We start from the raw sequence: 24709 nt of genomic DNA, 5'->3' as shown, positions 1-24709 counted from the left end.
TCGCTCTCTGACTAACACCCGTCAGCGTCCTTCTCTGCTTCCTCTCACGAAAATGCTCCCCCGTGTTAATGCTGCTCTGCAGCCCTGCGTTCTTTTCATTGGCGCGATTTCAGATTTCTCAGTGCAGCAAAATGCGCACGCATTAGCATGTGGCCGGAAAGAAAATGTGCTAGAGTTAATCGATCAACCCCAGTCTTGTTTTTCTTTTTTTAATATGAAAGGTTGTGCAGGAGCTGAATTTCGTGACAACAAGCGAGTATGCTGAAATCGGAGAGCGAGAAGAGGTCGGAAACCATCACTGATCAAAGTGCGCTCTCATGTGGTTAAAACGAGCACTACCATGGAGGTTGAGTCAGAAGGGCCGTAATTTCGTTTTTTTGTTTTTTTTTATGTATTATATAACATAATTAGCAGTAGTGGAGAAGTCATTGTGTGCACCATTGGAACGTTCACAAATATAACGGCGGCATGCTGTGATTAACTGAGGCCACAAACGTGCAACAGTTCAATTAAATCTTAAATTTGAGCGCACAGACAATCACAATGTAATCTGAGAGCTATATAACCTTTGGTTTGCGTGGACACGCACGCGCGCACGCGCGCGCACACACACACCTGCCTCCACTGGCCCTCTATAAAATTTGTTTGCCAAAGTATAATAAAGCCGAGGTTAGTGCCTTTCTCTTGATGGGACAGCTACAAGGACCAAGTGGGGTCATTTGAGCAATAAAAAAGTATTTGATAACTATTTGGAGCGGCGTAGTGTTTGAGGGACCTCTGCAGACCAACAGAATGGCGATGGCAAGTAAAAGTACAGTAAAAAAAAAATTATCACAGAGGAATAATCAAAGCGTCTTTGCAGGAGCTATTAAGACTAACCTTTGAGCTTTTGTGTAAGCATGTAAAAAACAAATGGGCAAAGACTAAAGTTGGAAGTTGTCAAACTGTATTAAATACAATTGAAAATAGTCCACAAATAAACAAAATGTGAATATTGTATGTGTTGGAATAACTCGTTTGGTCTGGAAATATATGTATTAAATACATCAAATCAACAGGCAACAAAATAGAGAAAGCTTTCTTTTTCCTTTTAAATTCACTAAGCAAAAAAGTGAATATTGTGCGGAATAAAACAAGTGCAAAGGACTCACAGTGTTTTTGTTCTGTTAAGAAATATAAATTTCACTACAAGATAGCGCAGCCGAGAAGAGGTTAAGTTACTTTTAAGCACTTGAAGGTCTCGTCAATGATTGTTAGGGAATGCAATTTGATGCAAACATCAATTTACAACAAAATCACTATTTTGATATTAAGCTGTCATAATCAGCCAAAAAGGTCATGATAAAATATTTGTTGGCCATTAAAGTCCCTGTAAAGTGAAAATAAATGTTTACACATGACAGAGAAGATTGATGATAACAATCCTGCCAAATTGAATAATAAAAGTCTATGAAATGATGCTTCATAATTATGAAAAATCAAGCCGCTCACCAACGCTGTGGGCGTGTCCACCAAATGTACTCAAACTGCGTCCCACTTAACTGCCAATCAAACACCTCTTCCATGCTAGCTCAACTAGCATCTTTCTTCTGCCTTCAGTGGCCGGAATATCACTCACCAGGAGTTTTCACAGGCCACAACAATGAGGCACTCTAATTCGACAATAGCGTATGACTCCTCTCCAAACACTGGCTGTTATGTCTTTAAAAAATAAGAATAAAATGACCGCGCTCTTACGTCTTCACTACTTGCGACGATGCATTTTATGGCAGCCGACTATCTGAGACTAAATGAATGTCATATTTGCACTGGATAACCGCTGAGGCGAACAAAAGTGCACAAGTTCTGATATATTACAAGAGGGGCAACTCTTGACAGATCCTGAAGTGCATTATTGGGCGCCGTTTTGGTCCCTGAAAAAAATATTAATGCTATACATCCTCATTAGACTTTGGAGTCTTTGCACTATGTGACCAACTACCTTCAAACAAGTCGAACGTATTTCAAAATAAATCTCTGTAATCACTTTACGGGGTCTTTAAATGCAACGGGAATAGCATACATTCATATAAATTAGGTTGTTTTTGAAACATAAATATTAATATTGCAAGTGTTCCCGTCTTTGTAGGTTTGTGACATTTTAACTCTCCGTTTCGGACTCAGAGTTTTCAAGGTGAGACACAGTGGAGCTGTACCATTCTGCGGGTTCCTCTTCTTCTTCGTGACGAACGCCGCCGCGATCGTTAAGCATGTCCACGGCCACTTGGTGGAAGGGATGCTTGCGCTTGGTGTGGCGTCGCAGCGTGTTGCGCTCGGCAAAGCGCGTGTGGCAAAGTTGGCACTGGTAGGGCTTCTCGCCCGTGTGAACCCGTTGGTGGCGCTGGAGTTCGCCGGCCTCCCTGAAGCGTTTGGCACAGATGGGACACACGAAGTTCCTCTGACCCGTGTGGATGTGCTTGTGTCTCTGGCGGAACGAATCAAGGACAAGAAAGATTTTTTTAACACAACCGAAATATAGCCTACTGGTACCTCTACTTAAATTAATTTGAACCATCAGAGCTGAAGCTATAGTTCCAAAAATTGCAAACTTCCCTGTTGAAATATGTTAGCTTAGCTAGCAAATGCAAAGAAAGACAACAAATTCAACAAAATTTGGTGTCTCTAGCTAGGTTTAGCCTCAGTGCTATGATTCCCATATTGCATGTAAAGCAAGCAAGAGCTGAAACATTTTTGCATTAGCTAATAATCGCAGAGGAAAAAAATAACTGGGTTGGCTAACGAGCTAATGCTAAAAGCAAACACAAGTGGGTTCAACTTGTTGAACAGGAAAACCATTAAAAAATTATAATCATTTTGCTGTTTTATGTTTAGTTGAGAAGGAAAAATGAAGGCATATTTAATGATGACTTAAATATTTGCACTTATAATCACATTCATTTTATGCTGTTTCAACAGTTAACACATTTGACATTCTGCCAAAAGTAGTATAACATGAGTGAGTGCTATGTTTGCTGCCCAGAACTGAGCAACACCGTTTAGCGACGAGGTCTTGTTTACCCTTGTTTTTGTTGTTGTTTAGAGTGAAGTTAGAGCGTTAGCAAGTTTCACTACTTGGCCCTAAGATAGCAAGGTTTCTGTGTCATGCTCACCCTATCATAACACATAATTGCTCTTCATCCATTTTTTGCTGGATCCCTGCAGTACCTTTGAACAAGGGTCAAGGTCAGGGAAAAATTGTCACAAAATTTCATGGGCCACATTATATGACTCGGAGGACCAGATCTGCCCTGTGTTTGATACCTGTGAGCTAACAGGTTTATCATCAGATGAAATTGTAAACATCAAGTCAATGCGCTACAGTCGACAGATTCTTTTGGCTCGAGAGCAGAAAGGTATGGCATGAATCTTGACCTCGACTTCACGCTTCCTGATTTGTCTGCTCAGCACTGACCTGCAGATGGCTGGAGCGCTTGAAGGCTTTGCCGCACTGCTGGCAAACGTGAGGCTTCTTCTGTGAGTGCGTGATGGCGTGGCGCTCCAGGTCAGAGAGGTAAAAGAAGATCCGTGGGCACAGCTGACAGTAGAGCACCCGCCGGGCAGAAGGGTCGTTGGATGACTCCGTGGGGGAAAGGGGGTCCAGCGGGTCCAGGGGGTCCAGAGGCTCCAGTTTTGGCGGCGAAGGAGGAGGAGCGGCTGCACTGAAGTACATGTGGTCGTCTAGGGGTAAATGCTCAGAGTCCACCGGGGGGTTGGGGTCCGCAAATTGGGCATCTGATGGGTCAGGTGTCAAAGTAGCAGTGGTTGCTGTAAGAGATGATGGCTTATCGTTCTCATTCGAGACCTGCTCGGGAGGTATGGCTTGAATTCCGACAGGGGAGTCGACGTGAGTAGGTACAAGTGAGGAGGAAACGGTGGCCAGACTCGAGGTGAGGATACTACCGGAACCTCCTGAAAGGATCACAGGGGGATTGTTCAGTCCCAATCCCATGACAGGCTGAGTCAACGTGCTACTGGAAGCCAGAGAAAGGGAAATCTGGGATAGCTGACCAGTTGAGGGGTTCAGGATAGCGATTGGGGTGGAGGTGGAGTCACCGGTGGAAAGGAGGAGGAACATCGGGGCAGAAGTACCAGCAGTGTTGGGGGTGACAGAGATTGGAAGAGAAAGACTCAGTGGAGCAGAAGGGAGCAGGATTGGAGTACTAGAGGAAGGCGTGGTAAGAATCTGGATGGGCTGGTTGGGGAGGGATGGTCCAGATTCTTTAGAGGACTTTAGAGCCAAACCGCTGAAGACTTGTGGTGTCAGAGAAGGCGACTCGGACACCTGTGAGGGCGTCGCGTCACCGGAAGGTGCATTTAGTGTATCAGCCAAACTTTGGCTGAGGTCTGAACCGTCTGAGCCATGCAACTGCGAGGCCTTGTCTTTCTCGACCGGGCCCTCGGAGGCGGTGACGTCCACTTGCGGCACCCTTAGTCCATCTGGGCTGAGGGTGTATGGAATGCCCTGGTCGTCTATGAGAAGAAGATCCTGGGCAAAGACAGAGGCATTGTAAAAGGAAGGCAGTTCCTCTTCATCCTCCTCCACCACGTCCCGGTCTCCCTCACCCTCGTATTCATCCACCTCCATAATCAGCAAGCTGTCGCACACGTCCAGAAAGCGTCCCTGTCTGGGGTCTCGGTTCTCTAGTTTCTTGGGGAGACTCAAGTCCAACGGCTCGCTCTGTTCCTCTGCCCAGGCCAAGTCCTTCAGAGAGTCTTTGACTTGCTCGTCTAAAGGTTCCTTCTTTACAACCTGATCAGGTGATATAACACCGGTGGCTAAATGGGCTTCTTTTTGGGTTTCTGGGTGAACCGAGTGGATGGTCTCTGTCGCCAAAACATCTCCACTAGCATGCGTCCCTGCCGTAAGAGCGACTTTCTGGTCCTTAGTCTTGGCGATAGATATTTGGTTTGTTTCTCGTGCATTATCGAAATGCGAGTCTTTGGTGGGTCTGGTGGCGCAGTGGATGTCTGGCGTCTGGCACAGAGGAGGATCCACAACTTGGTTTTTGATTGGCTGCCGCGACCCATGAGTTTCTCTCATTTCCTGGTCTGTGGGCTCGCAAGTCTCCCCCACCACTGGCTTTCTCCTGTTGATTGACAGAGCATCCTGGTTGACGGGACAAGACTGGAGGCTACCTGTCCCTGTAGCGTCTGAACATGCCCCCTGAAGGTCCCTCTTTGAGTCCTCGCCCAGCAGGTCGGACGACATTGCACACGGGCTTCCATTCGGGACTTCTGGGCTGCCTCTTGATAGGACTGTAGCCAGCTGACCGTCCATTTTGGGTCATACCCATTTAGACATCTTAAAATTAAGAACAAAACCGATTCATGAGTCAAATGAGCACAGAAAAACAAACATGTCAAATAAGTGTAATTAAGAAGTAGGAGTCGGACAAATGTTTACTGAAAGTATGACTTAACGGTTAGCATATACATACATACATACATACATACATATACATATATACATATATATAGACATATACATATACATATATATACACACACACACGTATATATACATATATATATATCTTTTTTATATGCACTGATGTGCTATGGGGCGTTCCGACTAGCATACACGTCAAGAACCGACCTCCGTCGTAAACCGAGGAGCCACGTTATGTGGGTCAAGTGAAGTGAGCGAGATGCTAATGAGGCTGTCACGTGACCTCGCCAAACTCCACGGCGTCCTATCAAATGTGACGTTCACTGACACTCTGTTAAATTATGAAACGCGTTGGAAAAACAAATCGAAAAGAGCTCGTGTGGGGGTGTAACCGAAGCACACTGCACGTCGCCTCTCCTACTTCCTCATCAAAACACACCGCGGGAATGAAATAATTCCAATAAACGTGTTAGAGTCTCTTCCTGTGTCGCAAAAGAAGGCGATAAGAGACGAGTCGAACAGTAGGACGCCATTACGCACAGTCGAGGGTGCGAGCTGTCAATGCGCCGTGACGAGGGTTCGAACCCGCGACATCGCCGGCCGGCACACTGACGCGTCATCCCGACAGCCGAGAAGCATGCACACGAGAGTTATATATTTACAGCTTATGTGTGCAGGAAGGAAGACCGCCGCCGCTGCTTCCTCCTCGAACCTCCAGCCAGCCATTTTAGAAGCCGAGGGTTCGAGCGCGAGCAGGAAAAACTTTACGGCCGCTCCTCGCGGCTGCTGACGACGACCGGACATCGCTTTGAAGATGCATTTCTTTGAATCTTTCAAAAAATGAACATTAAAAGTGTGCTCCACCCATACGCAGCCGCCGTGCTTGCAAGGGACTGCCTTACCCGAGCCGCGCACGCTTCCGGAGGACCAAATATGTCTGAGCCGTGTGCAGGGTGATGCTGGCTGGGGCTCGAGGAGGGAGGGGTCAGGGGGAGTTGCTATGGCGGAGCAGCCTACCGGGTCCGAGCAGCAGCCATGCTCATTGCTCAGCCTATTAGGCATTTAGGCTGCCGATGAACCTGCAGCCCGCAGGCTCCCTGCAACCACTGGAGAGGAAGGAGACGTTTTAATCAAGTCTGATGACATGCAGTTCAAGTATGGAGGCGTACTTCCTCTACTGTGTTTGCATGAATGAAACATGCGTGCATTAGTTTGGGAACTTAAGGAGTGCAATAACCAAAATTTGAAGGTTGTAATGCACTTGCCCTCATTTGGCCGACCTGGAGCTTTTCCCACCTGAGTTTGCGCAGGAGGTGGTGGACACCCTGCACTGTATATTTCAGCTTTACAGATGCCACGTCTGCTCGTCGCGGTGTGCGGCTGTAATGACGTCTGCTGCATTTGTCAGAGGTGGGCCTTGCATTTTGTAAGTGCCAAGTTAATGGACTTAATCCATTTCTCAATCCCACTTCAAAATTAGTGAAATTGTGCCACGTATATCACATTGAGCAGTTTGGAATCAATATTTATGCTAAAAAGACAAAGGCACATCTTAGTTGAGCGAAAAATTGTATGGAGCCAGTGTTAGTCTGTGTTGACTTTATTTCAAATCACTCCAATCAATAATAAAAAAAAAAAAACACTACTTTTCTATTAGACCGGGCTATGGACTGTCTCATGATCTGGGTGTACCTAAAGATATGTCCGCTGGGTATGCATGATCATTGAGGCACGAGGATTGCTATTTACAATATATTGCAGGATCATAACTGTATATTTAAAAAACACACACTTTTTGTCATATTGGTTAAAACAGTTGCAATATGAAAAAAACTTTGTCACATTTGCTAAAACAGTCATGACTTGACATTAGCACACGATAAAAAAGTAAAAAAAAATACTTTTGCCTGGCTGTAGTACATCTGAGGAAAAACAACCAATAAGAGAGAGAAGGCGTGACTTCCAAAGTGTCAGTCATTTGTCACTGCTGAGTTTCTCACAACTCACATTAATCATGTGCTACTGTCAAAACAGAACCGTTTCAACAAATATTACAAAATGGTTTTTGTTTATTGCAAACTTCCCCTATGGAGGATTGCAAACGGTCAGAATAGGGTTCAAAACGGTGCACCGAGAAGCACAGATCGGGCAGAATGATCCGCAGCAACAAAAGGCGTTCCCAACGTTACAGTGTGCCACTATTTAGGTCAGAAGGTCTCCACGTCGCCATCAGCGCATACTTCGATCTCGGAGACGAGCCGGTGAGGGAAGAGTTTATACTGCAGCCACGTGGGCTCTGAAAATCAAAGATTGGATCAGAACTTACCACAGCAGCCTTCAAGTGAATCCCGCGTGAGAGGAAGCACGAATGCGTGAGATGCGTGTGGACGGCCTACCGAGGTAGCAGGCGGGTGGCTGCAGCTCGCCATCGAAGCACGTCTGCGCGGCGCCGAAGCCACACTGCTTGCGAGGGTGTTTGCAGAAGAACGTCACGTTCTCTCCGTGAGGGACCATAGCGTCCGTGATGTCAAAAGGCCAACGCTTCACGCCGTCAATCACCACGCGGCTCCGCTCAGCAGGGATGAGGCAGCGAGCTAGGGAAAGTTTTGTGTCAACATTTGCACGCAATATAGCTATGAATATACATATTTGGCACCACACGATAGTCTCCTTGTAGGTGTACCTAATGTTGTGGCCCGTATATTACATCAGAAACGTGGCTCACCTCTGCAGGAAGGGGGCGCTGCGCTCCAGTTGCCATTAGACAAACAGGTGACCTTCTGGGGTCCGTCTAGGCGGAAGTTCTTCTTACAGAGAAAATGGATGTCGAAGCCCACCTCGTATTCTGTCTTCTGGACGGCTACCACGTAGCCCTGCGGCACGTTGGGAGGAGGCTCACAGTACACCTCTGACCCATGCACAAAGACATTTTTTTTCTAGTTAGGAGTGGAAAGTCAGCAACATTATCAACTGTTGTTCAATATTTATTACATCAACATTGTAAATCGTCTATATTCTTCATTTTCAGTATGTGGATGTATATTTTTTTGTCCAATCAGATGTCAGTCAATATTTTGAAAATGAGCAATATCACAATTGACCACTAGAGGACAGTAAAGCACTGTGAAACCTCTTGGAGGAAGCGTGATGTTTGGAAAGCTTTTCTTTCTATTATGTTGAATTTCCACATAGAGAGCCTTAATTATTGACTCACTATGTCATCGTGTGTCTGTGTTGGTGGGGTAAAGGTGAAAGCAAAAACGAACACAGCAGGTATGGGAATGAATAACTCACTTTTACAGATGGGGTGTGGATACTGCCAGGTTTGATTCTCCAGACAGTAATTCTCACTGCTTCCCACGATGTCGGCCCTGTGCGGGAAAAGAGAGAGCGGCGGGCAGATGGCTCGTGAGTGACATGTGACAATATAGATGGTGAAAGATGCATAAAAGGGAAGGGAAAAAAAAACGCTGATGAGAGGGGGGGGCGGAAAAGGTGTGAATGATTCCTTTTCCGCCACCTCCCTTTCATTTCTGTCTGGCTCATATCTCCACTCAGCATCTTGCTGCTGTGGATGAGTCAATGTGAAAGGGAGTCCATTCAACATGAGCCTGTAATCATGAGCTGTTTCGCTCAATTGAAGGAGAGAATCAGCTGGCCCGCCATGGTGCCCTGAGCGGAATTTGAAAAATGATTTGCTGAAAATTTTACCTTTGCTGTTTTTGTGCTCAGGCCTGTCTAATGTAAAGTTAGTACTTTAGCGCCATCTTGTATCATATCGGGGCAAGAGAACTATTATTTAAATGAGGATAGGATGCTTCGGAAAACCCAAATATTTTTGTTATATTTTTGCATATAAAATAATTCTAATATTGTACTCTGTGAAAACAGAAAGAGTTTTTTCCCTTTCTTCAACTGAGTGGACATTGTGCTGCTCCTTTTGGTGTGGGCGCCTTGGCCACCTGAGGGCAGTATAATACAGATATACATAAATGGAGCCGGTCATATGACTGGTTCTTTGCAGAGGATAAAAAATATCTGCCTGTGAATGTTTAATAATCTGTTTCAGATCTGAACTAGTAAATCACCTTACGTGTTAGCATTGAGCAAGACAACTTGAAGGAAAAGTTATACGGTGGGGTCGCAGGTGCTCATTTCGCTAATGCCTTGGGCTGGTTCAGATAAGCCCCCCCCCCCCACCGCTCATCCGCATTACTGCCATTCATCAGCCGTCAACCCCCTCGCTCTCAAACACCTCATGCTTCCATCTTCTGCTTCTTCGCGCTCTGTCACTTCCTCCACATCCACCTCCATACCACTTCAGGTTCACATGCAGCTGCAGCCTACACACACTCACAGCCTGACCTCCCCCCCCAACCCCCCATCCATCTATCCTCCCTCCACCTGAGCTCACTCACCCTGACAGGCAGCTGTAGCGGATGGCCGCCCCCACGGCGGCAGTGCCCTCGATGGCGAAGGTGCTCGTCACCTCCTGGGGAAGGAGGCACGTCGGAGAGGATCTGGTGGGTTCAGGGAGTGCAGATTCTGGAAGAAACACAAGCACGGCCATCAATGCACTTGTTTAAGACTGACAGAAAATGAATAATAATGCTGACTTGTCATTTAAACTGTCACAGAGAGACTCCTCTAATTGTTATTATTGCGGTTATACAGGTATCTCCACTGCATTCTTAGCTATCCTTTAATATTTTATTTTTTTCTTAAATGATAAAATACTTTTTGTATTTAAGCTGTCGTTGTTCTTCTTAGGTAACGCATTAAAGCTCTTTCTCCGTCAGTGTATAACAGCTCGCGAAAAAGTTTAGAGTGCAAATAAAAATATCTGGAGCCTGCGCAGGTTGCTCAGGGGGGGTCGCCATCAAACGCCGGGATGGCCCGAGGGGGGCCGTCTTTTGTTGGAAGAATGTAAAGGCACCTATGGGTGAGGGTGGTTGGCTTCAGATGAGAGCTTGGAGCTTCGTTCACTCTCGCTGCCTCCCACACATGCTGCAGCACCCAAGTGCAATGAAGCAGGTGTATAATCTGATCTTTTTTTTTTTTTTTGGGAGCTACATTATGTCTCAACCATCAATGCACTGAGAATAAAGCACATTATATAGTCAGAGGTGGCTTAAGTATTGACATGATGTATTTAAGTAGAAGTACAGGTACTTGTGGAAAAAAAAAGTTCAAGTACCGTTTGAAAATAACTCACCTCAGTTCACAACAAGCAGTACTTGGACAGATAGGGGAAAAAATGTTATATTGTTAAGAACTAGCCAATACAGTGTTGGTGTTCATTTTATGCTATCAAAAAAAAGTCCTTTGCTAGCATTGTGACATAAGTAGCAAAAGGATGCTAAATATTAGCTAATTAGACTGTTTTTGAAGGCTGGCACAAGACAAAGCATTTGCTATGAAACAATTCTTTTAGAGACCCTGTTTCTAAATACCTTTTACCTATTTGAAGGTATTCACTCAAATCATTATTATCATTATTTAAAGTCCTGAGCATGCAAGTGAAGCCAAGGGATGAGCTGGCATCCCGTTTTAGGTCCAATGGAGCCCCGGTAGCCCATTTAGCTTGCTAGCTTGTTAGCGAACCGTCGGTTAGTTACCTACTGATACAGAGATAACAAAATCTTGCATTTCTTGGTCTGGCAGAAGTACAAAAAGAAGATTGACAGGCGGAGGTTCTGGCGTGTACGCTACCTTTTTTGCATATTCATGAGGAAGTGACATTAGGTATTCATTCTCTATCCCATCTTAATTCTGGCAATATCCAGAATTGTAAAGATGATAACACCTCACACAATTCACTTCAGTATGAAAACCTCCAATATCTATAGTTAGTTCCTACCGCTGTTCATAAAAAGGTATTTTTGCCAAATTCTACACCCCCCCCCCTACCCATCGCCTCAACACTGCTTTTGGCTGCCATTGTTGAGCGAGACCTCTCGCATGGAAGAGGATGAGAGGGAGAAAAAGATGAGAGGAGAGCGGGGAAGAGAAAGGCCTCAAGCGGCATGACCGGCACGGCTCTCTCTCGCTCTCTCTTTCTTTTTCTCTTTAGACTCTGTGGACTGTGATGGGCCGCCCACGCGCACACGAACAAACACGCACATAAAAATGAAGCCCCTCTCCACGACGCACACACGCATCTACACTCGCATCTCTCTGCGTGCCACTTTGACAGGGATTGGCCGCCCACATCCTCTCAGCGGGCATGAAGGAGCTACAACACGCGCGCAGGCGCACATGCTCGCTTGCAAAAGCGGCACTCTCACACGTTTGAGAACCCACCTACCTTCTGGCCGTCTCTCGGCAGCACGGCTACTCAACACCACACACACACAGCCGACAATGGTATCCTCATTTCACATTTCACGGCCTTCCGATGAAAAGATCTGAGAGGGTGCGTGTCTTCAAGGCGGCAGAAAAGAAATAAAGTGTGTTTCGAAGGCGTTTACGCTGCGAGTGAATACGTGCGAGTAGTGCGATTTGATTTGTGAAGTCGACATTAACACGGGTTGCGTAGTTTGAAGAATGTTCATTCAAGGCGACAGTATCGGAGCAGTTTCTACGTCTGTTTGGTTTCGTTAAGTTTCTCTCAGCAATGTGAATATCCGATTTTTTTTGTCCAGTTACAGATACTTTTTTCTGTTTTGCCCAAATGGGGCGTTAATTAGCAGAAAATCGTCTTGGCATTAAGTAGTGGATTACTGTAATTTGAGTAAACCATAATAAGTGTTGCTCTCTTTGTGATGCCACACGGCAAACAACACAAATAACAAAAAAATGTTACGTAATCATGGTGTCATTCAAAAGTGAGCAAAAATCCCTTTCAAATAAAATCACGCTTGGGTCACGGCTCATTATTAGGTTGCGCAATGTTTACAATATTTACAAGGTGCAAGGCTGACTGAAAAATATTTTTCCAGCAGCCCAGCTGTGGTCGCTATGGCGACGACGAGGCCAGTCAAACACAATGGCCTTCGTTCTTGTCTCTCATCGACATAACACAAGAGCTACCTTCGATCTTTGAACACATGCACGTGTGGCTGCTCGAAAAGACAAAAAATGTGAGTGGCTGTTAAATCATGACAAAATTATAAAATAAACAACTTACTAAGGCCTAGCTGTCTGTCTGGAACAAGGCAAAGGATGCAGATCCCTTTTAATTTTTTCATTTTTCCTTTACGTGTTTATTATTTAAAGAAGCCTTAATTATGGTTCTCTCCCCGGTGGTTGGCTGACTACTGCTTGAGAAATTGAAATTGTTAGATAGGCAGCAGAGTCACATTTTTTCTCCCCTTCCCCTTCACCTGCGCAAGGGCCACACAGGGTGAACCGGATGTAAATGTTCACCCACCTGTGCAGATAGGCTCGTCTCCGCTCCACTGACGGTCTCCTTGACAACGGCGGATTGTGGCATCCAGGCCGCTGGGTAAGGCGAAGCCCGGCTTGCATCGGACTTCCAGCAGGGCGGAGAAGGAGTGCGTTGGGGAGAGCAGGCGAGCCGTGGCGTCCTCTCGGGGGGGCAGTGGCCATGGACAAGTGCGACCTGGGGTGGGGGGGGGGGCAACACACCATGGGTGGGGGTCAGCAATCCAAACACACTGATTTACACAACATTTATAAGCTAAAATGGATTTCCATGAGATTACAATGACAGTGCCTCCGATGTGGTATGCTTTGGATCACACGCTAATCCTTTCCTTTGCCACAGTTTTCTCTTGTCATTATTTTGATACAAGTCGACAACAGGCGCAAGTGTGTTGACACAGCTGAGTGAACACAATGACAACTGGGCTTGAACACACACACACACACACAAACAAACACATACACGTACACACACAAAGCTACCTGGAGCCACACAGCTGAGCCCACATTGTCCGTCGCACAGGCACTGCCGCTTGCTGCCGCAGTCTTGGTCGGCTTTGCACGGACGGGGACACGTCCTCTTTCGTTCGTCTCCCACGAGTCTCTTCGGGCATGACTCTGTTGAGCACACACACGCGTGTACACACACACACACACGCAGTTACATTTTCTGGCATGTGGCCTTTTGTCTTGCCAGTAATGCCCCCCCCCCCCTTGTAAAAACAGCAAACACCCTCAAGGGCCATGCACAGGCCTGTTTCGCTCTGTGTTGTTTGACTCATGCGTGGGTGGGCCGAACAAATGTTTGCCACCCAGGTCTGTGTTTGTGTGTTTAGATCAAGGGTGGGCAAAGTGTGGCCTCGGACCCACCGAGGATTCACATCATCAAGTGTTATGTCGTACTTGTTTAATTCATTTCCTGTCTTTTTTTCACAAATTGGTGAATTTTAATACATTTGTTATTTATTTTCATTTACTTAATTGAATAATTGAATTGATTAATTTTAAATGAACATGCACATATTTTTTGTTTTAATGGCTTAAATAATTTAATAATAATTTAATAATGAATCATCTTTATTTTAACAAAATAAATCATGTCAGATTTTGTTTTAAATATCAGGGGCTGGTGTTGGCATCCTTCATAATTATTCGATACCTCAAAATAAATATCGGTACACATCCATCTACTGAAGTTTATATATATATATATATATATATATATTTTAGTCGCCTTAAGCACTTATTTTCAAAGCCTGTCCATATTCATATTCCTTCTTTTTTCTTTGCTTTTTATAATCCATCATACCACATGCCCCACAGCCAAATCCTTGTTTTTAGTAGCATGCCAACCTTCCTTCCAATACAACACGGGAAGAGGAAGAGGGCAGGAAAGGAGAAGACGGCCCGCATGGGATCACTGTCCAAAAATGAACACATGTGTGTGTATACGGAACACGTGGAATGACTTTTCTTTTTCCCTCCTAAACCAAAACACACATGCACCACGATCACATGATACATGCGTCACGGAGACACAATGTACAGCAAACAAATTGTATGTGTGCATGACACTAAGTGTAATTCATGCTTTGACCTCACAAATACAAGGCAAATTTAGCATGCTTTATATAAACATTGTAAAATAGCTTTTTTTACTATTTCCCATTAAATTGAAAATTATCTTAACAGTAGAGTGCAATCAAAATTAGCTTCAAAAGAAACCATGAACATTTTGTGTTATTTAACTTTTAAATTGTCACCACCATAGCTAACCATCATATCAATATTAGATTTCTTTTGGCATATGCTGCATGGCTTACTGTACCTGCAATGGGCTGCGGGGTCACGCATGCAGTCAGAGCGCACAATAGGAAAAGGAGCAGCAGTGGACCGTCCATCCTTGAAGCTAGACCCGCGACCATCTGAGGGTGGGACATGCCCACACTCGGCCTTTGGAGGGAACAGGGGAGGGCTTCTGGGGTGCAGGAGAGTGGGAGGGGAGGGAGGATAGGGGTCATCAAAAAGAAAAGGAGGGAGCTTTTGGAAGGGAGGGAGAGATTGCAACACATCTGGTCTGCAGTAAGGAGGAGAGGAAGCACAAATTCCAGTTGGAAGGACCTTTCACCCATTTCGGGAGAGACGGTGGATACAAGTGGTATTTTGTTAAAAAAATCAAAGCTATTTCAGTGTACAACATCTGGCATCCACTGATTTCAAAACTATGTAAATTGGTACAAGTAAAAACTGTGAAAAACTAAGTCGTAAAAGAGCAACAGAAAACATGAAATAGAAAAAAAAATCCCTGATGTTCCCGCAGTGCACGCGTTGGCCTCTTGGAGGCAGTATGGGGATCGCAAGGAGATACACTTGCGTGCAGGTAACAAGAATAGAAGAAGAAAGTGGCGAACTTTAATAATATAACTAGTTTTTCACATTAAGAACCTTGTGTATGTTGCTATACTTCCTGCTTTGTCTGCGGCTGTAGCATTTGTTTACCAATGTCAATTTAAAAAAAAGGAGCGGGGGCAATCAACCAGGTGTAAACTAATGGTACCGTTCACGCACACACACACTTTGCCATTAAACTTGTTGTGGAATCGCATTCTTGAAAGAGGTGAAACCAGGGTCGACGAGATAAAAATATGGAAAAGGTAATAACCATCTTGTGATCCAAAGCATAAACTAAGAGAATGGCGACGACTGTTAGTTTCGGTTGGATTGCAAACCTCCGCTTCTACGTACAAAAAAAAGTTTGAAGTTAAAATGGCTTACCTAAACTAGAATCCTGCGTCGCATTGTGGCCAAAGGTAGAATTATTAAATATTTTAAATAACTCTGCCTTTTAGACCAGTAAATTGTACATCCGTGAGAGGTGACATGTTCTTCCATTATCCGTTTCTTCATTATCTTTTCGCGCTCATGTGTCAAACTCAAGACCCGGGGCCAGATACGGCCGCCACATCATTTGATGTGGCCCGCGAAGACAAATTGTGCATCAAATTCGTGTGTCATTACTAGAATTGCAAATTGTCTTCAATTTTAATAATATTTTTTTTTGTAACATTTGACCAGTTTTTACTCGTCTGATTTGAAAATGAATTATTTGTCAGGTGTTTTTGTAGCTTTTACTGTATATAATATGAGGTTCTCATACATTTATTTGGGTTGACAGTCATAATGGCCCTCCGAAAGAAGCTATGACTACAATGCGGCCCGCAAAAAAAATGACTTTGACACCCGTTTTAGCGTTTGGCAAATACTTAGTGAATCGCTGTCTCTTGCTTTCGCACTTGGTATCCGCCACAAGTACAGCATTTACTATTTACAACAATATAAACAAAAATAACCAACCTGAATTATACCTTTAGCCACATTGCGACAGCAGATTCTAGCTAAAGTAAAACTGTTTAAATAAAAAATTAGACAAGTTGATCCAACACATGCAGACAAACCAGAGAGTTGGTGAATGAGAATAAGCTTTTATTGGTGTAATTCTGGGGAAATCTCAACTACATCCAAAGAACCAGCACATAGTGGGTTGTAGCCCGCTGATGTCACAGGATGAGGGGGTGTAATTCCATTAGAGTAACTCTAAAGATTGATCAAAGACATCTGTAAGGATCTCAAGAACAGTCCTGTTGGGAGAGCGCAAACAATCACTTGACGTAGGTGAGAAAGGCTGAAAGAAAAGCAACCAAAGGACGATGGCGTGCATAGTCCACCGGGTTCGTGAGGAGCTCGAGCTCATCCTGGAAAGAAAGGCAAGTTTCTTGGGGTGAGGGGACACAATGGTGGGCTCCGTTCAAGCAGTAGTGTCTGTGGGCCACGTTGAAGAATATCAAAGAATGAGAATCTCAGTCTTTCTATTTTTTGGAGGGGGACGGGGGTATCAAGGTGCATCACTTTCATCCAAAGGAAGAAAAACAGTCGTTAATACAGAAGAACAACAATAACAGGGATCATCCTCATAATAATCATAACAAGAATAATAATAGCAGTAATGGTGATTATCATGACAGGGATTACAATCACACTCTCGAGTTGTCGCGCTGAACATGTTGTTGGTACAGAGAGCTTAATAGATGCAGTACAAAGTCAAGGAGGGGAAATAAAATCAAGAAATAGGAAAGCAATCCTGGCTTGAAATCTGAGACATATCTTCAGGAAGAAATATGCACAAAATAGCAAAGACCCTTCTAATAACACCGAGCGACAATTTAGACTCCCGAAAAGCCATCCGTGAAGATAGCAAAAATGTTTCTCCTTAGAAATGCCTTTTTAAAAATAGTCTGAGCTGTAAAAATAGTTAGAATGACAAAAAATTGTCATATTTTTGTTTTTGAATGACTTATGTTTGCTGATTGGCTGGGTTAAAATCCTGCACTCATTTTTTACTTTCCCTAAATAAAGATAACGAAGCTTTCAAAGGAAAAAAAGTTAAAAGTTTTAGTGTTCACTTCCAGGAGCGTTGAGGTAAAGAAATAAAGGGGAAACCTTATATAAAAAAAAAAAAGGAATGAAAGGAGTAAAGTAGAAGCAGCATCATGACGACTTTCACAAGTCTGACAGAATTAGCCTGGGTCGTTAAGGAGATTATAATTACAGACAATTGTCTATTCAACGTTTTTTTTTGGAATATGTCTTGGCTGTCCAAAATATAAAGAGGATGGGGTGGGGACACAAGGAGGGTAAAAAAAAAAAAAAGAACATAAGTGCTTGCGTTGCTTGCATAAGTAAAATCCACAAAAATGTTGAACTATACGACATGAAGATCATTTAGGCTCTCTATAGTACAATTGTTACACGCATCCTCGCCCTCGCCGCAGCGACCCGACGTTAATCAAGGAGTCCAAAAAAAAACACCCATCCTTGGCTGACCCCGTTAGGTAAGATAGCGTTCTCCCGTCTCTAGTCATGTAGAAAATATACAAAATTATTCTCCAAATTTCTACTCTCCTTCTAATTGTTTTCTGAAGTATTATAAAAATATACAATTCTCCGATAGCAAAACCCTTAAAAGTCACATCTGTTAAATTATTCTCTCCCTCTGTCACGTTTAAGAGCTCAACAAAAACATAACACCTGAGCTGCGGAACGCACGCCTTCCTCCTCCTCATACATTCAAAATCATCATCATCGTCGTCGTCGTCATCATCACGATTTCAGACTTGTCCATCCCTGTCATCCCACCAAAATCTCAAAGTCTCACAAAGGAATCCAACTTATTTCACTCTGCGTCTTCCTCTTCTTGCTGCATCACTGGTCAGCCAGACGGTTCTCATATTTGCTCAGGATGTTACGGCAGCGGCCCAGTTCCTTGCGCATCTCGGCCACTTCCTGCCGCAGGGCGGCGTTCTCTCGTTCCAGGTAGGCGGCGCGCACCGAAATTTGGTTCTCCTTGAGGCGCCGCGCGTCCCGCGAGCGCTTTGCTGCTTCGTTGTTCTTGTATCTCCTGCTCCAGTACTTCTCGTCCTGAGAAGACGACCATATAAAAAGATGCGATCGTTAGATACAGACAGACGGATAAATAGATAGACGGACGGACAGACAGACAGACTGCTCACCTTCATGTTATCAGGCACCAGGATCTTGCGTGCCTTCTTCACCATGGGCTGCGGCTTCAGTTCCTCTTCGCTGAAAGTCTGCCTGGGGTCAAAGTTCTGCTGGCCGGGGCCGTTGGACAAAACGACATCTGACGGATCCATATCAAAGATTCCTACTGCATCCGGCCCAGCGCTCGTGGGCGTCAGCAACGGCGGGCACGAGGACGACGGCGAGGAGGACAAAGAGGATGGCGACTCGCACGATTCGTTCATACTTGTCTGGCTCCCTGTGAAGACAAAAGGCCAAACGTCAGTTCTGTTAGCTACTGAAATCCAGTTGAAGTACCTGAGAGAAAATTTAAATCAGCAAAAAATCAGGTGATTTTGTTTTTGGGATGATTTTTTTATTGATATATTAGCGCATTACAAGACACAGATAAATAGGCAAAGATATTTTTTATTTATATTTTATGAATTAATCAGCAGATTCATTTTACCCAGTCATCTATCGGATTAGATATCGGCTTCAAAAATGTCGAACGTATCTTCATTCAATTGTCTGTGCCAGCGACATAGCGGCAAGCGGAACGAGTCAATGCTCTTCCACTTGAGAGCACAAGTACCAATGTATTATTATTATTACTACTATTATTAATATTATCAAAATTGTATGTACTCTAGGTAGTACAATTTTTCTTGCGTAAAAAGTGCTTTGACTAGCTAGTTAAGATTAGGACACACACGCAGTATTAGATAGAAGTAGCCACCAGGGTGTGCTAGAGAGCTACTTTGCACATGTTATAAACGTCATTCCAGTCGCCTTAAATGCATACCATCCAGAAGGCATCTGGAACACGAATAATCTATTACACCATATTACGTCTTACTACTACTACTACTTTGATCAATCAAACTATTGTCAAGTTCTGAACGAGAGGATCTAAACGTGGAAAATATTATGTAACACGAGACCCCTCCCCTTGAAAGCAGTTGAATGAAGTGGGCCCCACGAGGTTTTTTCTTTTTTTTTTTTTAACCTAACCCTCTAGCCGGCTTGAAGGTGTGATCTACCCTCAGCACAAGGCAGCCAATCACTCAAATGGCCATGGAGGGCATTTGTTGAGGACAGTGGGTCCAAAATAGGGCCCGAGAATCGATCTTAGCTAGGCAGAGCTGCGATGCAATTGCTGAGGTATTGATAGAACACGCTAAGCGGGTTCACAGGGGAATGAGATGGCCATATGTCCAAGCAATGCAGGCATCCATGTTTTTGAATAAAGGGAAGGGGAAAAAAAATATCAAATTGTTTTTGAATAAAGGAAAGGGGAAAAAAATGATCAAATTAGGTTAAAAGCAACACTTCGCCGCAACCAACTGCTCACGACAATCTTAGTTCTCATCAGGCCTTAATTGTTTTGAATTCCAATAGTTTTTTTCTTTTTTCTTTTTCGGCCTGCACTTGCCAGCAGGCAGCAGGCAGGGCAGCCACCTGCTGCCGGAGGGTTCTGCTGGAATGTGCAGGCTCAATTCCCGGACCTCCAAACCGTAACATCTTTCCCAGCTGGAACTCCTCCAGTACCGATTCATGCTCCAATGAGTCAATTTGCCCTCAAAGGGAACGGGTTAGCTAAGCGTTCTTCTGTGAGATTTCATCGCTCCGTTTGACGTTAACTCAATCGCCTCTCTCTGGGAAGTGTATTTGGGAAGGTGACAAAATGGACGCCGCGCAGCCCCAATGGACAAGGCATGTGAATTCTCCCAACCAATCACAGAAGAAAGTTCATGAGAATGGAGAAGAATGAAATATTGATTTTAACAACTGGCAAAAATGAAGATATGTTTAAAGTAGTGATTGACAATTGTGTGCGGATATTTGCTCGAACTGAGTTTCGAGCAGCAGCAGCCGTCTTCCTGTAGCCCAGCGCCTCATCCCCACCCCCTGTGCGGGCTCCTCCCCCATGTGTACCGGCCCGCCTCTAGTTCTCTCACTCCAGCAGACTCAGGCAGCCTGGGCACGTGTAGCGACGCGTGCACATGGCCGTGGCGTGTGAAGTGAGGAGAGATTTAAAGACACGCAATCATAAACACTCCACGCGCCTCTCTCCCGCTCTAGCTGTCTCGTTTGCAGAAACGCTTTTGACCTCCCTCGCCCGCCATGCCGGCGAATATTAATAATTGGCCCGGTCAGGTTGAACGCTGATCGTGTTCTGACGCTGAGGAACATTGATCACATGCAAACTACTGAAGCTGACTCATAATATTTATCTCGTGGTGTGTTTTCCTCCCTCCGATGCCACATATCTCGGCCCGTCTGAACTGAAGGGATTGGATTTGAACCCTGGGGGGAATTATTTCAACCCTCAAGTCAATTTCTATGATGTCACAAAGCCCCGTGACAGTATCTCAAGCCTTCACTTTGATTCCAGAGGAGAGAAAAGTGCTTTGTCACCATTGTAGCTTTTCAAATAAATTTCTCACTAGCCTGTGGGAACATTACACGCATGACAACCTCCACTGCATTTCAAGTGAACTGCCGGATCCTCAATTTCAAGCGACAGTTTGTCAGTAACGAGCGTCCCCGCGTTCTACGGTCGTGTCAGTGAACTCACCGTGAAGGCAGTCGTTTCCTCCGGTGAGGCTCTGCGGCTGCGCCACCTCCAAACCGATCAGGGACGGCGAGGACGAAGACGAGGGCGACGGCGATGAAGAGCCAGGCGGGGATGGGGGTGGTAGGCACTGGGAGCTCTGGTTGGGCACAGCCGACTGGGAGCTCTGAGAGGGGATCTGGGCCGAACTGGAGCTGTTGTTGCTGTGCATACTGCCCATTCCATTTTCGGTCAGAAATTCCTCCAAGTCCATGTACTGCAGTTGGAAGAGGCCACCGTCCGCTGGGAGGGTGCGATCCCACAAGAGAGGGCCGAGGAACTGGTTGAAGTTGCCCCCTCCGGTGCCGCCTGTACTTCCGCCATTGCATCCGGTGCTGCCGCCACTGCCGCCGTTGCCTATTCCAGACGTGTTCCTCATGGAGCACACTCCCATAGAGTCTTCATCCATGTCCATTGACCGTTCTTTGTCTAACAATACACAGGGGAGCGCATAATTATTATCCAATAATGTAAATCCTGATAAATAAAAAAAAATCAGGATGGAGCCTTTTGCCTTTTAAGCTTCCGCCAATCATTTGTACCATTGGGGGGTTGTAACGTTGGAAGTTGGGCGGTGCCATAAAAAGCGCTGCCTTATTACCATTGGTGCTTACGGCTTAGGAACACCCTTGAACTTTGGTACACGTTAGGTACAAACAGTCCCCCTATTCGTGTAGACTGTAACTGTAATTGCAGCCATTGAAGTAAAGACTTATTCCACCAAGTAGCTTTGCTTTGGTTCACTTTGGTACGGAATGTTCCCATTGTCAAACGCTGCTAACAGTCACCTTGAAGTTCAACAGTTAGCCTTTTGATATCTTTTAAATTGTATTTTGAGGAACAAATATGGAGACTTAAGGTCCGTTCCACCATGAAGCAGAGTTTGGTTCAGAATGGTTTGGTGCGCTTTGTTGTCAAAGATGCTAAGCTAACAGTCGCTTTCGTCAGAGCTGTAAAGGTAAGAGTCACTATGCCCAGCATTTAGTTGGTTTGGTTCTATGTTGAATGTTTTTTTTTTATACAGATTTGTAAATATCCACCAATTGGTAAAGTGTGGTTCAGAATGGTATGGTTCATTTTGAAAGATGTACTAACGTAGCATGTGACTGGCCCACAGATCTTGTTTTACCGTTCTGGATCGAACCATAATGTACTAAATCGGAGTGAACCACACCGCTCCATGGAAACGTGGCTTCTCCAGCCCACCTAATTCTAAGAGTGTCTCCGTAGGACTCGCTTCCACACGAACTCCTTCGTATGCCCCCCCCCCACCCCCACCTCGCACAAGCACACAACTCACAGATGGAGCAGATGGCAACAGAATCGCAGTATTAATACGAGAGCCAGGAGCAGTTAGTTATCGCGTCATAGATGTAGTCCGCAAGCTCCTGAGATTATCTCACTATGGCGGGAGATCGGAATGCACGTGAGCCCTGACATTAAACGCACGTTGTAATCTGGATACTGATTACCAAGTGATTGTAATCCAAGGGAGGTTGGATTAAAATATGTGGTGGGGCATCAATCATGAATTATGATGGATTTATGTTGCATATTTGTACTGAAAGCACAGCATCAGGTGGAAGTGTGACGTGTTGGTGGGAGGCGGGGTCACATGGTGCACAACATAAACAAGAGCCCACCTTTGAGATCACAGGGGCTTCTCAAGCGCTGGTCCGCCTTCATGGGATGTTGCAGGAGGGATTTGAGACCTGTCATGGAGTTGAGGTGCCCCCCGGTGAGGGAAACCGCCGGCTGGGTACAACTCCCAAACTGTGGGCTCGCGCCTGCGGGCAGGTCCGGAGTGGGGAGCTGTGTGAGCTGCCTGGACATCCTGGGCCAGACGGGAGGGGTGCTGGGGGGGTTTTGGGGAGTCACGAAGAGACACCTGTGAGGTGGAGGTGGGAGGGGGGTGTACTTGGGAGGGGCTAGGGGAGATGACCACAGGAGCTACCAATAGGAGTTTGGATGACTGTGCATGCAGAGGGGGGGGGGAGAGAGAAAGAAGGGGGGGTTATTGTTTATAGTCCTGCCACATTAAAGAATTATAAAGAGCATAGTATTAACAGCACATGCAGCGGTTATTACCTTTTTTGATGAAATGACAAGCAGCCTCCCTTTTATTTCCTTGCAAAAATGTTTGCCTCCAAGTATTCCATTGCACTCCTCGGAGGTGGGGGGGTATCCAAGTTGTTCTCAGTGCAGTGTGGGAGGATCAGCTGAGTGGAAAATCTCACCACATTACGTGGTGTAAGAGTGAAAAAACAATGCAAAACGTGAAATTGCGAGCATTAATGGAAAATGATATCCAGTTGTTGATTCAAAATAAAGCGATCAATCTTGTTGAAAAGTCTCCAAAAGAAAGTGTCGATCGATGTGGAGGGAGAAAAAAAAGATGAGAAATCGACGAGTGTCGTTGGCGTTCAAATGACAAGTTGATGTTTCTCTTCTCTGGGCTCGCGCTCACTTGTCCGTCGCGTGGAAGTGGGAGGAGGGACCGAGTGGTGGTGGGAGTGGGTGTCGGGGGGTTCGTTTCCTCCTTCTCTGTCTGTACTCTTTCTCATTTGCATCCGATGGCTCCAGTCACGGGCACAGCGGTGTGTGTTGTGTTCTGTTTGTGTGTGTGAAGCCGTCGTCCTAGTCTTCCAGCTCAGATGGAACGGACACGGGCGGCTCACGTGACGTCAAACGTCGCGGAATAAGCCCAGAGAGGGTTGGCCAAAACTCTTCGCTGATCCCATCAGAGCTTGTGCCATTATTTATGAGCCACGCCCACCCTCGTGCCACACATCGAGGAGAAGCGGCTGCTGTCACTTGTGCTTGTTTGTTTACTGCGCAGAAATAACACTGCTTGCTAGCATAAGCGCTAACGTGACCGTGGACAGCCCATTAAGGGGCATTAAGAGGACGACTTGTCAACTCACCATCTATACATTCGTATTTTATCTGCGTGTTTACGTTATGGTGTGTTTTAGAGTTCCCTTCTCAGTAGTAATCCAATGAAGGCGTGAGTGTGCAGATTCTCTTTTTTCACGTTGCCTCCCGGTGTACTGTACAATGGCGCCACGGCTCACGTGTACGGGGCACGCGGAGACAAGCTTGTCCGCTAGCGGCTCTCGCTCTGATTGGCTGAGAGCTAGTCGTCTCCGAGGTCCCTCATTGGCCACAAGTAGGTCGGCCTGTCCCGCCCACTCGGATTCCCTCCGTGCATGCGAGTGCCGCGTGAGAGCGAGTTGGAAGGAGGAAAAAACGGCACGAGGGCGGCCCAGCTCGCTCCACTGTACCCGAGCACATGCAAAACAGCTCGCCACAGGAATCCAACCCTGCACGGCCCACAGACGGATGTGCTCGAGTTGACAAGTAAACAGTTGACAGGGCTCTGAGACACCGTTGGCGGGAGAATCATTTACAAGCGTGAGCATACACGTGACTTACTCCTAAAATTTGACCACGATGTGAACCATTACAGGAGGGGTTCGATTAGAAATAGATTATGGCTTGATTTAGAAGTCTAACAGTTAGTTCGCCTCTGTTTCAGGACAGCTCTGTTCATTAAATTTAACGTAAGGCTTGATTTAGAAGCCAATCACATCAAGACTTGAAAATTAAACTTGGACACGTAAACTTGACCTGAGTTTAGCTCTAAATGTTTCTGTCCCCCAAGTTATTTTAAGCGCACAGCTGAACAAAAACGCTTAAAATAA

The 24709-nt window shown here is 45.4% G+C and overlaps 3 protein-coding genes across 6 annotated transcripts; all 3 read right to left on the bottom strand.

Annotated features, from left to right (window-relative positions):
* Nucleotides 1-924: 924 nt before the first annotated feature.
* Nucleotides 925-6555, bottom strand: LOC148392399 (uncharacterized). Of its 4 annotated transcripts, none has more exons than XM_088387697.1 (3): nucleotides 6446-6555; nucleotides 3452-5341; nucleotides 925-2464 (listed from the first exon to the last, which is right to left on the bottom strand). In XM_088387697.1, the coding sequence occupies exons 2-3, from the start codon at nucleotides 5315-5317 to the stop codon at nucleotides 2141-2143; spliced, it is 2190 nt and encodes a 729-aa protein (XP_088243823.1). In that variant the 5' UTR covers nucleotides 5318-5341; nucleotides 6446-6555; the 3' UTR covers nucleotides 925-2140. The 4 variants fall into 4 exon arrangements, with proteins under 4 accessions (XP_088243823.1, XP_088243821.1, XP_088243820.1 ...); XM_088387695.1 differs by lacking the exon at nucleotides 6446-6555 and adding an exon at nucleotides 6331-6410; XM_088387694.1 differs by lacking the exon at nucleotides 6446-6555 and adding an exon at nucleotides 6091-6360.
* Nucleotides 6556-7012: 457 nt separating this feature from the next.
* ntd5 (ntl-dependent gene 5) lies at nucleotides 7013-14802 on the bottom strand. The gene is made up of 8 exons (XM_088387698.1): nucleotides 14643-14802; nucleotides 13298-13432; nucleotides 12801-12992; nucleotides 9847-9973; nucleotides 8723-8799; nucleotides 8154-8336; nucleotides 7825-8022; nucleotides 7013-7724 (listed from the first exon to the last, which is right to left on the bottom strand). The coding sequence occupies exons 1-8, from the start codon at nucleotides 14752-14754 to the stop codon at nucleotides 7636-7638; spliced, it is 1113 nt and encodes a 370-aa protein (XP_088243824.1). The 5' UTR covers nucleotides 14755-14802; the 3' UTR covers nucleotides 7013-7635.
* A 1474-nt stretch (nucleotides 14803-16276) lies between these two features.
* Nucleotides 16277-24028, bottom strand: dbpb (D site albumin promoter binding protein b). Its single transcript, XM_088386722.1, has 5 exons — nucleotides 23094-24028; nucleotides 22649-22977; nucleotides 20970-21434; nucleotides 18382-18647; nucleotides 16277-18289 (listed from the first exon to the last, which is right to left on the bottom strand). Exons 2-5 carry the CDS (start codon nucleotides 22836-22838, stop codon nucleotides 18074-18076), a joined length of 1137 nt encoding a protein of 378 aa, XP_088242848.1. The 5' UTR covers nucleotides 22839-22977; nucleotides 23094-24028; the 3' UTR covers nucleotides 16277-18073.
* Nucleotides 24029-24709: the final 681 nt, after the last annotated feature.

The sequence above is a fragment of the Syngnathus floridae genome, chromosome 10 (assembly GCF_059516105.1).
Source record: "Syngnathus floridae isolate MCC-2025c chromosome 10, RoL_Sflo_1.0, whole genome shotgun sequence".
NCBI classification, from domain to species: Eukaryota; Metazoa; Chordata; class Actinopteri; order Syngnathiformes; family Syngnathidae; genus Syngnathus; species Syngnathus floridae.
The sequence above is the reverse complement of the archived record's forward strand: the minus strand, read 5'-3'. Positions and strand labels throughout refer to the sequence as shown.

Excerpts from the sequence above, each read along its gene's own strand:
- dbpb (XM_088386722.1), bottom strand. The coding sequence starts at position 22,838 with ATGTCCAGGCAGCTCACACAGCTCCCCACTCCGGACCTGCCCGCAGGC. Across the intron at positions 21,435-22,648 it reads AAGCCCCTGTGATCTCAAAG|ACAAAGAACGGTCAATGGAC; the intron begins GTGGGCTCTTGT and ends GTGTATTGTTAG. Across the intron at positions 18,290-18,381 it reads TGGTGCCTGATAACATGAAG|GACGAGAAGTACTGGAGCAG; the intron begins GTGAGCAGTCTG and ends TCGTCTTCTCAG.
- ntd5 (XM_088387698.1), bottom strand. The coding sequence starts at position 14,754 with ATGTCCCACCCTCAGATGGTCGCGGGTCTAGCTTCAAGGATGGACGGT. Across the intron at positions 8,337-8,722 it reads TCCACACCCCATCTGTAAAA|AGGTGTACTGTGAGCCTCCT; the intron begins GTGAGTTATTCA and ends TGCATGGGTCAG. Across the intron at positions 7,725-7,824 it reads GCCACCCGCCTGCTACCTCG|AGCCCACGTGGCTGCAGTAT; the intron begins GTAGGCCGTCCA and ends TTTGATTTTCAG.
- LOC148392399 (XM_088387697.1), bottom strand. The coding sequence starts at position 5,317 with ATGGACGGTCAGCTGGCTACAGTCCTATCAAGAGGCAGCCCAGAAGTC. Across the intron at positions 2,465-3,451 it reads AGCGCTCCAGCCATCTGCAG|AGACACAAGCACATCCACAC; the intron begins GTCAGTGCTGAG and ends TCGTTCCGCCAG.